This window comes from Dermacentor silvarum, chromosome 3 (assembly GCF_013339745.2).
Source record: "Dermacentor silvarum isolate Dsil-2018 chromosome 3, BIME_Dsil_1.4, whole genome shotgun sequence".
Lineage (NCBI taxonomy): Eukaryota > Metazoa > Arthropoda > Arachnida > Ixodida > Ixodidae > Dermacentor > Dermacentor silvarum.
The window spans coordinates 189,044,824-189,060,485 of record NC_051156.1 but is presented as its reverse complement, the minus strand read 5'-3'; the positions used below and the strand labels follow the sequence as shown (position 1 = coordinate 189,060,485).

Here is a 15,662-nt window from a genome sequence, read left to right as displayed (position 1 = left end):
ATGCAGCCTGTCCTGAATCCCGGGCGTATGCAGTGACTCCAGCTATGTTTATATTTAGTTTCGCAGATACCGCGCTCCGAAAAGTTTGCCGTCGGTTGTGCATCACACTACGTACATAATTTACGCGGCAAGTCTTGACATTTTCGTTGAATAGAGTAGCAGACACTTGGCCATCTTGGCTCTCATTTTGTTAAGTTGTGCAGTACTTTGTACTGTCACCTGACGAGGTTAAGAGAAAATAGAAGTCAAAGGTAAAAAAAATAAATTAAAAAAGGGCAGGAAATTACTCCTGACAAGTCACTGGTACGCGTCCACTACTGCACAACACTTCTGCACTGCCAACAACAAGTGTCGATGCCATAACCCGAACCAAGTGCTGTTAGAGCAAAGCAAGGTCACACCTTTTTGAATCCGCTCTATACAACATGAATATAAACAGAACGCAAGGTTTCAGTGAATCAGAAAACATTAATTTGCATTTTAACGTTCAATGCTGAGCACCATTGGCTTTATTGACGTTCCTAGGTTAAGTATAATATACTAACGCGTGCTACTGAGTCTAAGGGTAACTACAAGATCACGAACTGGAGCAATCACACTTAGAAATGTTGTCGTTCTTATTTCGTTTGCTCATAATATTGTCTATCCAGTACATATGACCACAGGAGGTGATTTAAAAAAAATTAACTGTACCTCGTGCCTGGTTTCTAGGAAAGGGATAAACGAATCTGTGTTCAAATCAGCCTACTTAGCGTATGACCAGCGTAATAAAGATTCAGAGTACTCACTGTTGCGTCTTGATCTGCTTCAACTGCTAACGCATTTTTCAGCTGTGCATGATCATTTTATTAAGTGTGTACTTAACCTTCTAGGCTGGATGGACGAATTGCGTAGGTGCATGGATGGATGTCATAAGGTTACCATTAGAAACGGGGTGATAGCTGACGCCACCAAACATTTTATATATAGCTTCCTGTCGCGTTTATACTCGGCCTTAACACCAGTTGTTCCTGCTTACAAACCAAGTAGTCTAGAAATGATCGACAGCGGCCGAATAAGATATGCGTCAGGAGCCAAAGTTTCGACTCGTCTTCGTCAGGGCTGACTGCTGTTGATAATTTTGTGCTTTCATCTTTCTTTATTTTTCTATCTTTCTTGTAACCATAAAAATCTTAATATAAACGTCTCTCTTGCACTGAGTGAGAATAGAGATATACGAGCAGCTCAATTTTTTTTATTGATCACAACCATACGAAGAAACAGACAGCGAAGCCGGAGAAAGCATGGGCGAAGTTAGTTGACCGCTATGTTTTAAATGAAATGCATAAATAATGAGGTAGAGGGAAATGGAAGTGCACAACAAGCTAACTTACCGCAGGTGGGAACCAAACCCACGTCCTTCGCATTAAACGTGCGGTGTCTTACCAATGTACAGCTGCCGAATGGCAGCCTTACATTGGTAATCACATTACATCACCTAACAGCGATTGAGCTAATGACGGACCAAAATCAAGCGTTCTCGCGAATGACTACCAAGCAGCGAGTGATTCGCAGTGAGTATGATCGCGATTGATTCAAACATGCTCGAGATGTGTGCCTTTGGGACAGGGGTAATCGGCTTTTACTGTACCATCGTGACCCCCCCCCCCCCATCATAGGCCCGCCTCCTCCGCGGAGGTTTGCGCCTGTTCGACTAGCAGCGTGAAATAAAATTAAAAAAGGATTAAAAGAGAAATAAAGAAAAGGATGGTAGCCCGAACTGAGAGATCCTTCTCACCTGGCGTTTGTATGGAGCTCCGATAGCAGTCCTCGACTGTTGGCTTGTAACCGTTGTGGAACAATCCTTCCAGGAACTGTACGATGAGCGAAGTCTTGCCCACACCGCCGGCGCCGATCACCACCAATTTGTTCTCCCGCATGCCGGGCAGGTGCTGCTCGGGCCGCTCGCCTCCCCCCGCCACCGCCAGCTCCTCGATCACCGAACTCTTGCGACGTGACCCATGGAGGACACACTTGTACGCGAACGTCACTTTCTCATCGGACGGTTCTTGAAAGGACGCCGTGTTTCCCGCGGACAGAGAGCGACGTCACGCGCACCTTTTCTCTCCCACCTTTTTTTTTCTACCCCCCTTTCTTTCCTTACACGGCGTAGATCTTAACGACGCATCGTATCTTCTTTCCGCTGTATTGTACTATAACGAGGTTCCGAAGCCTACTTGTCCGGTCGTATACGCTCTGTTTTGCCCGCAGTCTCCTACTTCGACTTTTCGTTTCGCTCGTCGATGACTTCCCGCGTCGCTGTAAAGTGTGTCGTCTGCTCGCTGACTCAAATCTCGGTCGTCTGTCTACGTAAAGGCAGAGCTGATCATCGTTGAAACCGTTTCGTCTGCTCTTCGAGCGCTTCAAATACTACTTGCTCGTGACGTCGTTCACACTGTCTTACTCGTCGGTCGGCTGCCTCTACTTTTCAATTCTTGCGTTTCGTAAACGTTGCGAAACTTTTCGCTCACTCTTCTGTTCTCAAGGTGACCGTACGTAACGGAAAAAGCTCAGCGCCTCACCATGGGAGGGGACAGGAGTTCGGCCCGCAGATCGTCGTCTTCGTCTCGTCGTTCGTCTTCGACTCGCGCTTTGGGGGGACGAAAAGAAAAATGACACTGTACGATACCGACAGCGGCGACGTAACGCAGGGACACTGCCCTCGTAGTACCACACGTAACACGGCGAGAGCTGACGCCCAAGTAGTAAGTACGCGGAATGTATTGCGCAGCTGCGCGAGACGAGGTGTTATAAGTGGAAGGCGGCGAGCCCCCGTCTGCGGCGCGTGCGTTGCGCGATCTTTTGCTTCCACTTAGCCGCGTCGTCTGCTTCGACATCCGGAGCGGGAGGGACGGATGCATAGGCGGCGCTGCGAGACGTGTGTCGGGAGAAGAGCGCGGACAACTCTCGATTACGAGAGACTGAAAAATGGCGGCACTGATCGATTCCTGGAGCTATGCGCTAAAGGCTTCTCAGCCCCCAGTTCGGTTGCTTGAGGCTACGCACTTCAATATAACTGGTCATGAGAAGCTCATGAATGAAGATAAAAATAATCATTGTAATCGGACAGTGTTTAAGAAGTGTTCTTGATCTTCCCGTTTTGCTTCTTCTTTATTTTAATTTTTTTCGTAAGGCAGTCACTTCTGGATCGCACAACTGAAAGGCGAGTCGAATATGAGTTAAGCAACTAAGCAACGGTATATTACCGTCACGAAGCAAGCAATTGAGAGTAGCTTGGCGATCCAGTAAACGACGATAAGTTGGCTGAAGAAACGCTATCTGGTCACGTGATGCCGCGTGGGAGGCTCCAGACAGAAGACACTGAATCTGTGCTCTGACTCGTATCCACAGGACTCGTCACTGCGCGCGCGCGTGCGCGCGCGAGCGGCTGGATGGCGGCACTAGCGTCGGCCAATTTCCATGACAACCACCAGTTGCGTCTCCTCCGCGTCGGTAGCTGGCGGAGCGTGGAAGATACGCTGGCGTGAGAGAGGAAGAAAAAAAAATACCGCATGACAAATGCCTGAATGAAGAAGGAGCGGGTTGTCGTTTCGAGAATAGCAACGCAGTTGCTGGGTTCTGACTGCGTTCGTGATACAGCGCGAACTTTATGCGCGTCCGAAAGGGCGAAGCCAATTAACATCGGGTCAGACCTCTCTTCGTCCCTAAACGAGAGAAACCCAGGACGGAGACTTGGCATTTGAACGAGGCCTCGCGAGTAGTTCAACTCATTCATCGCTTTCACGTGATAGCTGAGGTGGGTAGGGTGCTCTCGTTTCATTGAAAGGAGCGACGCTCGTCCATTTACTGTTCATTCATGTTCATTCACGGGTAAGTATTCGCGCACGGGCGCGGCAGCCAATTTCGCGTTTATCGGTAGGGCCTGTCTTTACGAGACAAATTCAAATGCCTTTGTTTCTTTCTCTCTTTGATCGCCGGTGGTGATGTTCTTAAACTACACGCCTCTTGAAGACACGGCTTAGATTTGTGTTCTTTCTTCATCATTTCTGCAGGGTTATGGGAAGTTCTTGAATTGCGGATGCAAGAAGATGAAAGGAATAGCTTCGGGAGGAAACGGCCAGCATCCTAGAGCTTCCTTTGAAAGGTCGCTAGTAGGTGGGCATTTTCGGTTTGAAGACTAACTGAGAAAACCTTAGGGTGTTCCCACTGTGAAGGCATGCTCATTGAATGTCTCGCGTGCAACAACCTTTGATACGAAATAGAGAATTTACTTCGAACTTTTCACCTTCTTTCAGCAAGGAACTTCTCTTACATCGTACTATCGGTGGTTGATAGAACGGGCCCAAGAAAGTTTTGCGTGTCGTTTTAGCGGTAGCGTTAAAAGACCGTGTCACCTAGGCATCTACCTGCTCTTTGCAGGCCAGGCTTTCGTGTTCAAGAGGTATCGCACAAAAATGCACGGGCCATTGCAGTAAGTAAGCGGAATTCCAGGAAGGCATGAGTAAGGGAAACGGTCGGCCGGTAAAACACGCATGTCCGCATGAATCTGAGATCCCTCGCGAAGGATTTCGGGCGAGGTAAGGATTTAGTGTCAATGACGTCAAAGCAGTTGTGGTTCCTGCGGAGAAGCTTGCAGCACTGCCCATAGTCCAGTGACAAAATCACAGCTTACAAAAGTTTATTTCAGCCTATGCTTGGGGGAATGTCCCGACGTGGTGTGGGACTCAGGTGGCTGGAAACAGCATCAACGCACTGGAAAACGTCCACAAAGAAGGCGCTCCGCTTTGTCTTCGATCGGTGTGGACTCCCATTTCTGAACTTTATCGCTAGTCATTGATTCTATGGCAGGCCACTCGAAGAAAGATTAACAGACTGAAATTTCTCTTTAGGCTCTTAAGTGTTGATATTGGTCTCTGACCAATATCGCAGTTTCACCCGAAAGGCGAAGCACCAATTGCGATAGAAAATTAGTAGAGAGCTATACGGAGTAACGATAGCAGTTTTATCAGCTGTATAAAGTTGGACATGCAGCAGCACCAGCAACGCGCAGAACTGTTGTCGAAGCCGGCGGCGTTTTGCCCGCCTTCGCACCGAACGCGCTCTGCGTTTTTATATAAATACGTATTTGGTGCCGCAGCTAAACCTCGCCTCTCCTCCCTCCCTCCCGCCCCCCACAACCTTTCGCGCGACGGAAAAAGTTGCGTTTGCTCTCTATATATGGAAAGGAGGAAAGAGACGCTTAATTCTGCAGCCCTTCAGGGAGCACGGCGCAGAACGCGCGTTTGCTCTCCGACGTGCGTTCGCTCCCCGTGGAAAGCGCGCGTCCCTCGCGCCCTTTCACTCGCAAATACAGCGTCCGGAGCGCGGCGACGATTTCATCGCCGTTGACGACATACGGAACCTTACGGCGACGGCGACGGCGTCGCCGACGGTAGAAATCTGCTTTGGAGTGTCCATATAATTGCTATCGCAATAAAAGAGAATGCCAACGTGTTTAGTGAATACGTTTGCAACAAAGCAGTGTTTAGTTACTTTTCTATCGTGCTGTTGGCAGACTGAAACAAACGTTGAATCACTTTTCACCTAAAGTTGGTGTAAAAAGGAATTGTTTGCTTCTCATACTTGGGCCCAGCTTCCACATTCTCGAGTTCTGGTCATGTATTGTCGTTGTGCCTACCTTGCTATGCTGTAAATGGGAAGTTTTTATCGGTACTTAGACGTAGCATTCCTATTTTTACTTATCCTGTTTTATGCCTAATATAGCCGTGCTCGGATTTGTTTTGTTCTCGTTTTGTTTCCACATTTACTTCCCTGTGAATAGGCGTTTAAGAATAGCTTATAGTTCTTTGAATGATTGATTATTGGGCTTTCTAAAGGTAGTTCTTGCGTTTCCTCTTTTTTTAATGACATCCTTTTTTTTATCTTCCCCGGCGATGCCAGCCACCTTGACCTTTAAACATGTGGCCGGCAGCTTGTATATCAAATAAAGTTCTAAAAAAGGTGCACATGAGCTCCACTGTTGAACGTCGAACCAGTCTCGTGACTTTCGAGGTTAAATCACCCGCCACGGCCGTGACAGCGGTCGCCCAACACCTCGCCTCTAAGACACAAATAAAAATACAATCTACGGCAGTATAATTAGAATTATCTTCATATTATACAGCGTTAATATGAATCGAAACAAGTGAAGTGAGACAAAGAAAGTGATAGAGCTGCAAAAGTATTCGCAATTACTTTAGGTTCATTTGATTACATTGGTCATTACAGTCTGTCTTTAAGACGTTTTCTGTTCTTCCCCGGTGTCCGAATTTGCGCTGAAGCTTCAAGAAGACGACGGCAAGAATGAAGCTAGAAGCTAGAATGTATACTTTAACTCTCACTGTCACTAGTATCCAATAACATATAACTCAGAAATGCTCAACTTGTTCAATGTCGATTACTTGTGCACTTGTGCATATGTGTGTGTGGCGGAGGGAAAGGCTGCGTGTGTGTGTGTGTGTGTGTGTGTGTGTGTGTGTGTGTGTGTGTGTGTGTGTTTGTGTGTGTGTGTGCGTGCGTGCGCGCGCACGTGTGCACGTATGCGTGTGCATGGGTGCGTGTGCGTGTGTGTGTGTTTCACTGTTGTCGCCACGCAGCCTTACAACCGCCAAGCCCGCTCGTAAGGCCTGCCTTTTGTAAAGCGTGCAGCACCGCAAGCTAGCAAGTGTGCAACAAAGCCAACTTTACAAAAAATTCATCAACCCTTTTTTGGTTGAGAAAATGGGCTAGAAAATGTTGAGAAAAGCTTGTCTTGTATTTACCTTACCTACTACTTTTCCTTCCCTTTCGTGCAACTTTTCCTTCCGCTGCGTTGTACGATCCTGGTGTCGCTTGCGTTCGATGCCTCTAGTTTGCTCGGCGGGGCGGTTAGCAGCATTCGCCCACCATTGCCGCTTGCGATTCTTCGAAATAAATTGCTTCGAAATTAAATCTGTCCTTCACGTAAGACAATGAATGGCTCATACCCCCTTAAGCAATGACTCATACCTCCGTAAACGCGGTCTCCTCATTAAGGCGACAAAAGGGAAGTGAAATTCTACACTATAATGATAAGCGGCAATGGAGCCAGCTGTGAAAGAAGACTACGACGAAGAACGCAGAAGCACGAACACAAACGCAACCCGAGAGGCGCCAACGAGCCAGCTGCGGAAGAAGACGACGACGCTCGAGCCAATGATGATGATGATAGTTTTCCGGGCACATCCACGCGGACGCAAGTGAGCCAATACAAGCTTCGCTTGAAAAGAACAAAAAAAAAAAAAAAAACCACCTCATATCCCCGGGGTGAATGATGATGAGTGGGCGAAGCTACGGAGGGAATCATCGGTAAACCGTGAATCTTCCGTGTAATTCGCCCAGTATCGCCGCACTAAATCGAACGATTGACTTCCACCAATGACACGCGCCATATGTGACGTCATTCCTATTTTATAACAGCGCCCTTCATTATAATTGCACCATCTCCCACTTACGGGGACGCTTGGACAAACGCGTTAGAAACGTGCAGTACTCTCTAGTAAGGGGGAGAGGCCACAGCGTCTTACGCAGCCGTTTACACATGCCGGAACGTGCACCGCGTTTGCCGACGCCATCACATGACTGCTGAGAGAGTATAACCCCCGTATTCATAAACGCTCCTCGACTTGAACTTGACTTGCCACCGCCTTCAACGCGTTTCGAACGCGCTGCCCAAGGCGGTGGCAAGTCAAGTTCAAGTCGAGGAGCGTTTATGAATACGGGGGTAAGGCGGAGAGGCCACAGCGTCTTACACAAGCTTCTTACACGGGCCGTAACGCGCTAGCACAAACGCGTTAGAAACGCACAGTCTTTCTTTAATGTTGGGTATTTATTGGCATCGTGGTGCGTGTGTCGATGTGCGCTTCGTGGCGTAATGGCTAGCGCCGCGCGTTCGGAAGCGAGGGGTCCCTGGTTCGATTCCGCGCTACGGACACAACTTTCGGAATTTTTTTTTTTCATAAAAGTAGACGTGGCTACCTACTACGACGACAACGACTACTACTACTACTACTACATACTACAGAGGAGGGACAGACTCACACCCTAAGGAGCTTCGCCCTAAAAAAATAAACGAGATCAGTTGCAAAGAAAAGGTACGCCTGTGCACACGCAGCCTTCCAACCTCCAAGCCCGCTCATATTGCTGCCTTCTGTAAAGCGTGCACCACCTCAAGTTAGTAAGCGTGCAACAAAGCCAACTTTACAAACAAAGAAAAGAGACAGGTTGCAAAGAAAACGTAAATGCGCGAAAATAAACTGTTAAACTGCTGTTTAAGATAAAAGTATAAGGATGAAATAAATGCACGCATCAAGTACACGCATAAGAGAATATAATAGAACATAATTAAAGAGACACCAAAGAGAGAAATGATTTCAACTCTATTAGTAAATTGCACTTCTACAATATCCAAAAAGCCACTCCTACAGCCAGACGATGTTTAGTATAGGCGCAGTGTCGGAAGACAGGCTTTGCCGCCGCCTTGCTATTCTCGCACCAGCTCTCCCCGTGACGTCATGGATTTTGGCGGCGCCTCCTCGGCCGCAGTTAATAGTTTAATGGTTAAGATGGACTACACTGTAATTATAAAACAGTCAAGGACTGCAGCTAGCAAGCTTCGAAAACTTTTGTTGAACCATATCGGCCAAAATATTTTAAAATATTTTTTTTGAAGGTCGTGACATCACGCTGGCGTGCTGGCGTCCGGGTTACGGCGCGAAGTTAAAAAAAGTTGAACTTTGAGCTTCGTTTTTCTCTTCCAATGGTCAACCTATGACCGGCGAAATTTACCAAATTAGAGTTTTAAAAATAATACTTTGTTGTATAAACATGTTGACTGTTTCCCTTCAACGTCCCTTTTGAAGAGTTACAGGCGCTCATTCACGCCATTTGGTCTAGAGAGCGAGAAAGGTTTAAAATAAATTAATAGCGAGGACTTATGGCAGCGCGCGCACATCGGCTTGTGTGCGCCGCCCAAGGAGAGGCATAGGAGATGAAAATTTCCTTGAATGAGGCGAATGACGGGAAGGGGTGAACGGAAAAGAAAATATAAGAGATAAAGAAAATTATAAAATCACGGTATAAAAACCTAAGACAATGAAAACTAAAAGAAAACGGCATAAACGTGCTTATGCAAAATACTGACAATTAAAAAAAATGTGCCGAATAAATAAGAAGGCGCAAGCTTCTCGCTTCTTGAATGGTTAGGGTTGCGAGCTGGTGTTTCTCCCGGCTCCATTAGTTTTCGATATCCTCTGTTAAATTTTACTGAAGCAGCAAGAGAGTGCAGCAGTGCTTGCATGGCCTCGAGATACGTCGTTAGTTGAGACACGATGTTGACGCTGTTGTGAAATTTTGTTTCGGCAGAGGCCGCCGGTAGCCCGATGGGCAGACAGGTGGGTGGTGCGAGGGAGCGATTGAACGGGCGGGCGGGCTGGCGGGTGCGCACTTGACTTGCACACTACGACCTCCGCTGATCGTCCCTTAATAGCAGTTATCTTTAACGCGCCGCTGTTCTAGTTGAAAGGCTTTTGCGGCACATTCTCCCTTATGGGCGCGTGAATTTATTGTCTTCACTTGCACGCGCGCGCCTTTAGAAATGATTTGAACAATGACAAATAAATTTCTGGACTAACGCGCATGAACGTCTGCTGGTAAGTGGTTCTTGAGGGAAAGGTTGGCGCTATCTTCTGCAGCCCTTGAGGGAGCACGGCTCAGCGCCAAACGTCTGCTGGGCGCGTTCGTTGCTTTTTTTCCCCCTCTCTGCTGAAGGGTTTGCGGAGAGTTCACAGCTGTCGCAACCGCCGGCCTCAAAAATTATTGTCATACGAGGGCACAAAATGTCAGTTTATTACAGCGAAGCTGTACATGGCTAGGCGAAACGAAAATCCGTTCATCCGATGTGCGCAGAAATGCGGGCCGAGCCCGGTGATAGTGCAGAACGGGTCCAAGCGCAATGGCACATACTCCTGTGGACTCCCGGTGGTGGGCTTCGGGACCTGTAACGCGCCCTTGAACTACTCTTGTCACACGTAAAAGAGAAAGAGCGCCGTTGGTGACGTCGTTCTCTGAGCCTCAGCCGAGCGCGCGTGCAGCAGTCTCTCTCCGACTTCAACATGTGTAGGCCACGCATCGTACGAGCTCCCGAACAGCAGGCAGCTTACGAATAACAGCGCCGACAGCAACACCATGAGAGAGGTCGTGTTCGCCGTGCCGACCCTGCAGCCCGGGCACAAGAGCAGGTCCGCGTGGCCGAGCGCAAGCAGCAACTGCGTACCGATCGGATCCGGCAGCATACCAAGCCGTCGTTTAAAGGGACACTAAAGATAAAGCGAAATTTCAGCTTTAATGGTATATTATCCTATCACGGTCACACACATACCGTTCTTACTGCGAACAGAGGTTTAATAAGCGAGAAAATAGCGAAAAACTGAAGGATGGGTGCTGACGCCCCTTCGAATTTCCCGCACTGCACGTTCGTGACGTCGGAGATCGCAAACGCAGCCCGGCCGCGATTGGACGAGAGCGATTTATCGCTGTTGATATAACGCAAAATGAAATACACCTTAAACGTACATAAACAGCACTTGCCAACTTTTTCAGCTGTTTCAAACGAGGACGTACAAGTTTAGCGAAAAATTAAATAAGTAACAAGAAAAAATGGCGTGGCGCTCCGTGCGGTCGTGATAGTTTCGTAGTTTCATGCACGATGGCGCGCGCCTGTTCCGCTCTGTGTTGCAATGTTTGGTTGCGTGTTGCGGAGCTCGAAAAACGTTGAATTTGTGGGAAACAGCCAGAAAATACCTCGTGTTTGTAGTGCTGAGGGCTGTGTAAACGGTGCAAGGCGCTTGCTCAGGGGCAGCGGCAGTGTTGACCCGACTGCGTCCTTTCATGTGGTGCCGCGCGATGAGCCCCGGCCTTCGCAATGGTTGCCGATGATAAAACGGCAAAAGAGCCTGAGAAACCGATGGTGTGCTCTCTGCATTTCTTGCCCTCGGATTATGTGTATATATCCTGCCCTCTGAAAGTATCTTGGCAGGCCCCAGAGGCCAGTCCTTTCTCGAGCAGCTGTCTCATCAATGTCGCCTACATCAAATGCACTACTGATGCTCGTGCAGCAGCAAACTGGCGGCTCGGTGATTGCTGAATGTCATTAAAGAAAGACACGAAAAAACCATACCGAGTACGCGCGCAACTTTCTACGCTTGTTCTGTCGGGAACATCGTCGCCTGGCGGACCGGCCGCCTCGCCTTCCGTCGACGAAAACGACGCTTCGCTTTCCGTCGGCGCGGCCGGCTGCTCACCGCCATCGTACGCGGAAACACCTACCGCGCGAGCACGGAGGATCATTTCGTGCTCCGTTTCACTGAAGTCTCTCAAATGCAGTCCTGCTTCCCTGGCGAGCTCTTCGTTCTAAGGTTCAGCGTCAGCAACGGTATCCATCACGGCCACAGAACACCTTAGCAAAAGTCACAGTGAACGCAAACGCAGCGGCCATGCAGCCATGATGGAGCGAGCGGCTCGGCCGTTTACGCAAGCGGTGACGTATTATGGCGCCCTCTGATTCGCTGAGAGCAATGAAATCCGTGACCACACTGCTTCAGCGCCGATTCTGGGGTGAGAGAAATTGAGGAACAGATATTTGGTTTTTGTTTACGGATTTCTCCGCTAATAACTCATATTTTTGCAGCCAACAAAAACTGCATGCATTCCTGAAGGTCCTTCTTTTATTCCAGCTGAACTTGCTGTTTCTCTTTAGTGTCGCTTTAACGAACCGTCGGGATTAACACAGTGATAAACACCGGGACCACACGTGTCTGCTTAGCTGGTTAACCATCTGTACGGAATGATTTGGCGGTGTTTTTTTTTTTCTTCTTTTTTCGCACGTTCCTTGTCCGTGGAAGCTCTCGCCTGCGTTCTGACTGCGCCTGGTTAAGGCCCAATCAAAGCGCGCTCGCTTGCCCTCGAGGAGTTCGTAAATCGAAGGACCGTTCAGCGGCGTTAAATTGGACATTTATTTTACGCACTTATGACTGCGATGTGACGTGTTCAATGACGCTCGCACTAAGCACACCTTTAGTCAACCAGAACCGTGGAGCCGCCATGGCGTCGGGGAGGCATCCCGGTGGCCCGGCTTCGATTCCCCACCCAGACCGAAATCTACCTCATTTCCTTTTCAAAGCCACTAATTTGCATTGTTTACAGGAACCTCCCTGGAAAGTGTGACGTAAATCCGAGCATTTTTGACGTGTTTCTTTCTTCTTTCTTTGGGCGGTCGGCCATTTTTGGCGCCATCTTTCGGTCACGCCGACGCCGACGGATTTTCGGGTGATGGGGAATATAAGGCTTTCGCGTGAAAATGGAAAAAAGAAAAAGAAAAAAAAAGCGTTTACGAAAGTTGAAATATGGTATCGGTGGAGTAAATTGGGAAGCGAGAAACAGAATACAAAAAAAATAAGGGTACATTGGAGTAGAGGAAGAGTATACTTCAAAAGTTTAGACAAGATGGTTTAGTTCATTTTTCCTGGATGGTTTATGATCGATGCATCAAGCTATGTTTTCTGAAAGACTATTCCAGTAGGTTTCCCTTTAGTTTCCTTGATTTTATGCTTCGCTTCTAAGCTGTGGAAGATGACGTTATTTTTGTTTCGGCGCAAAAACGCGAATTCGGATCTTAAGTAATGAAGCACGCGCTCAAAGCTTTTCATCATGTCGAAGGAGTTCCTTTGTAAAAGGGGGCGGGCTATAGGCAGCCTGGGCACACAATCCCACGCGTGGGTGTGTGTACGAAAGTTCCCTAGGCCCGACCTTGTTGAGTTGTTGACGGCGGACGCCGACTCGCGATTCAGCCATATTGAGCAAATTGAAGAACTCTTGTTTGTTCTCCTGCCACGAAGCATTCGCTGCACAAGCCTACTTAGGTGGGCTTACAGTATGGCGGCGAGGATATTTCAGTCTCGATATAAAAGGCTATCGGTCATTAACCTAAGTTCACCGGCAAACAGCGCCGATATCCCGGTTTTGGCACCATCAATAACCTCCGCGCCTCTCCCCCTGTCCATCTACCTTTCTCTCTTCCACGCAGGTGTCACACACCAAACTAGCGCAGCACGTTGGTTTGGTATATCTCTAAATACGTTTTTTTTTCTATTTTACGCCTCTGTGAACGTACGGACTGTCTTTCACAGAGAGAAAATGCCCTTATCCCACCATTTAGAGTTAAGCCTTGGGTGCTCGCTGAGAAGCCTCGACAAAAATATCGCTTAGAGCGACCTAAAGTTGAGTGAGCTTATAGGGATTCAAGGGAATGCGTTGTAAAATCGGGGAGTAAACAGAACAGGGGCAACGCAAACGCCATCTGTCAACTGCAATTTAGCACCATGGCGAAGAAAGAAAGATGCAGAAGGCTATCTACACAAGCGCAAGGGTAGGTGGCGCCATCCTGTCAATGTGGGCATCTCGCATAGGATTATTGTTTAGGCACGACAATTGTATCTCCTTACGCATAATATTTCCGGGCTGACTTATGCATGAGCTACTGCTATCATCGATATGCCACTACTCGACCAATAAGGCGCGCTTCTTATGTTTGGATGAAATTATAACGTCTGCAAATTTTTGGAGTACACTTTCAATCGCGACAGCGCACCGAAAAGTTAGACGCTGTTTCACCTAAACTATCAAACAATCGTTCGTGCTGAATAACACTTGATCGACTTGCTGGCCCTTTATTACAGCGGCTGCACTTAATGGACCTACTCCTTTACAACATTCTACAAACTTGTTTATATTCTTTACATAACACCTGTCTGATCTTTTTTTTTTTTGCCCCTGAGATGCTCTTTCTTTCCCTGCGTGGTGGCGCATTAACTTTCTTAACTTCATTCCAGCCGTAAACATAACATTGCCTACTTATCGACTACCTGGTATCTTAGGTCTACGCGACAGATAGGTAAAAGAATAAATACCCACGATTTTCTCTGTTCTTGCTCTCTACGCTGTTACGGAATACGCATGGGCGCTAAAACTGAAGAGTATCTGTAAAACAATGGTCGTAATTTTACTTTAAGCATTTTATTGCTGGACCGTTTTGCTACATCTAGTAAAGGTTAAGTAAAGAAGGGAAGCCACGTCAACTACCAGCGTTTCGAAAGAATGATTTGTCATCATCAAAACCTTAACGAAGTCGACTGGTCCAAACGTCTCTTTATCTCCTTTATTTCTTATTGATTCCCTAATTAGAAGTCCCCATCTTCCATGTATAGAATACCCCTTTGGTATAGTGGGGGAAAAGAAGTATATAGTGGCAGCTGTGCTATCGCAGGTTATAGTATAGTACAACATATTATGTATTAGAACATCGGGAAGTAGTATGGTATAGTATGACTTTCGGCATTTGTTGAACAGCAATCCCCTTCCACCTCTACCGCTTGCCTCTGGTCGCCAAATAGCTTGTTTCGACATTCGGGCCACCATAGTGGTGCCAACTTCTATGCGTCGCTCTATTGTGTACGCCATCGCACGGACATCTAGCGGTCGGTGCACGTGCGCATTGGGGACAGACGAACACGTAGTCGCTGACGCAGATAGACGCAGTGAATGAAATATTGTCTGTGTGCAATAGAGAGAGGGGGATAGAGAGAGAGAGAGAGAGGGGCAGACGTGGGGGTTCAATTCATAAAGCCGTCAGCGCGCTCGTGGCTACCTAATCAGCTTCCCGCCAAAGCTTTTTCGTCGCGCGTTTTTCGGATCTGGAGAGGCTCATTTCCGCAATGGGGTTTGCCGTAGCGTCGGCGCTCAGGGAGTAAGAATGACGGTGTTTACGCTCCCAGACACATACATACACGCACGCACACACACACACACACACACGAGAGTACGCTGGCGCGATCGTACGTCGACCCCGAGGCAACAGGAGCCAAAAAAAAAAAAAAAAATCCGAGCGCCAAACAGCCCGGCAGCGGCTTTCCGCCCACTCCTCCGAACCGTGTCTCCACTTCATTCCAACGTCATCTCCTCCCCCATCCCGGACCTTTCTCCCCTCTCGACCACTTTCCTGTTGAAATTCGTTATTCCCCCCTACCCTTTCCCCCGCCCCACTCTGCCTCCATCTTTTCGAGCAACAGTGTCCCAATGTCGTTTCCACCTGATCCCAAAAGAGCCCCCAGCTTCGCGCTCCATTCTGGGAAAAAAGCTTACGCCCTCTCACGTCGTATAAGTTTGGGCCAACTGCTAGCGTTAGCGGCAAAGCGACAGTGCCGCCTCTGGCTCTTAGCGTCACTCGTTTGATTCAGTGCCCTTTTTCTTCCCATTTATTCTTCCCTCTCTCTCTCCCTCAATACTCAATAGACGAGAAAAAAAAAAAAAAAAGAGCCACGAGGATCACGTGTCGTCGAACGCCCACGCTCGGCGGCGGCTGCGCGAAAACCTGGTGCGTCGTCGTTTCCAGCGGCGGCTCTGGAAGCTCGATGTCCCCCTCGCAGTCTCTCTCTCTCTCTTTCTGTTCCCTTATTTATCCCTTCATTTTCTCGCTTTGTTTCTTTCGAAGCGATGAAAAGACTAAGATTGCTTCCCCTTCCTCATCTTTTCTTTCTCTCTCGCTTCTTCTG

General features: G+C 48.0%; 1 protein-coding gene across 1 annotated transcript in view; it reads right to left on the bottom strand.

The window, feature by feature from the left end:
- LOC119446291 (ras-related protein Rap-1b) overlaps nt 1–2,844 on the bottom strand; it is a 100,747-nt gene extending 97,903 nt beyond the window's left edge. The window contains exon 1 of the mRNA XM_049664873.1: nt 1,778–2,844. Within this exon, the coding sequence (XP_049520830.1) occupies nt 1,778–1,919 (142 nt within the window). The 5' untranslated portion in view covers nt 1,920–2,844. The remainder of the gene's footprint in view (nt 1–1,777) is intronic.
- Between the last annotated feature and the right edge of the window lie 12,818 nt (nt 2,845–15,662).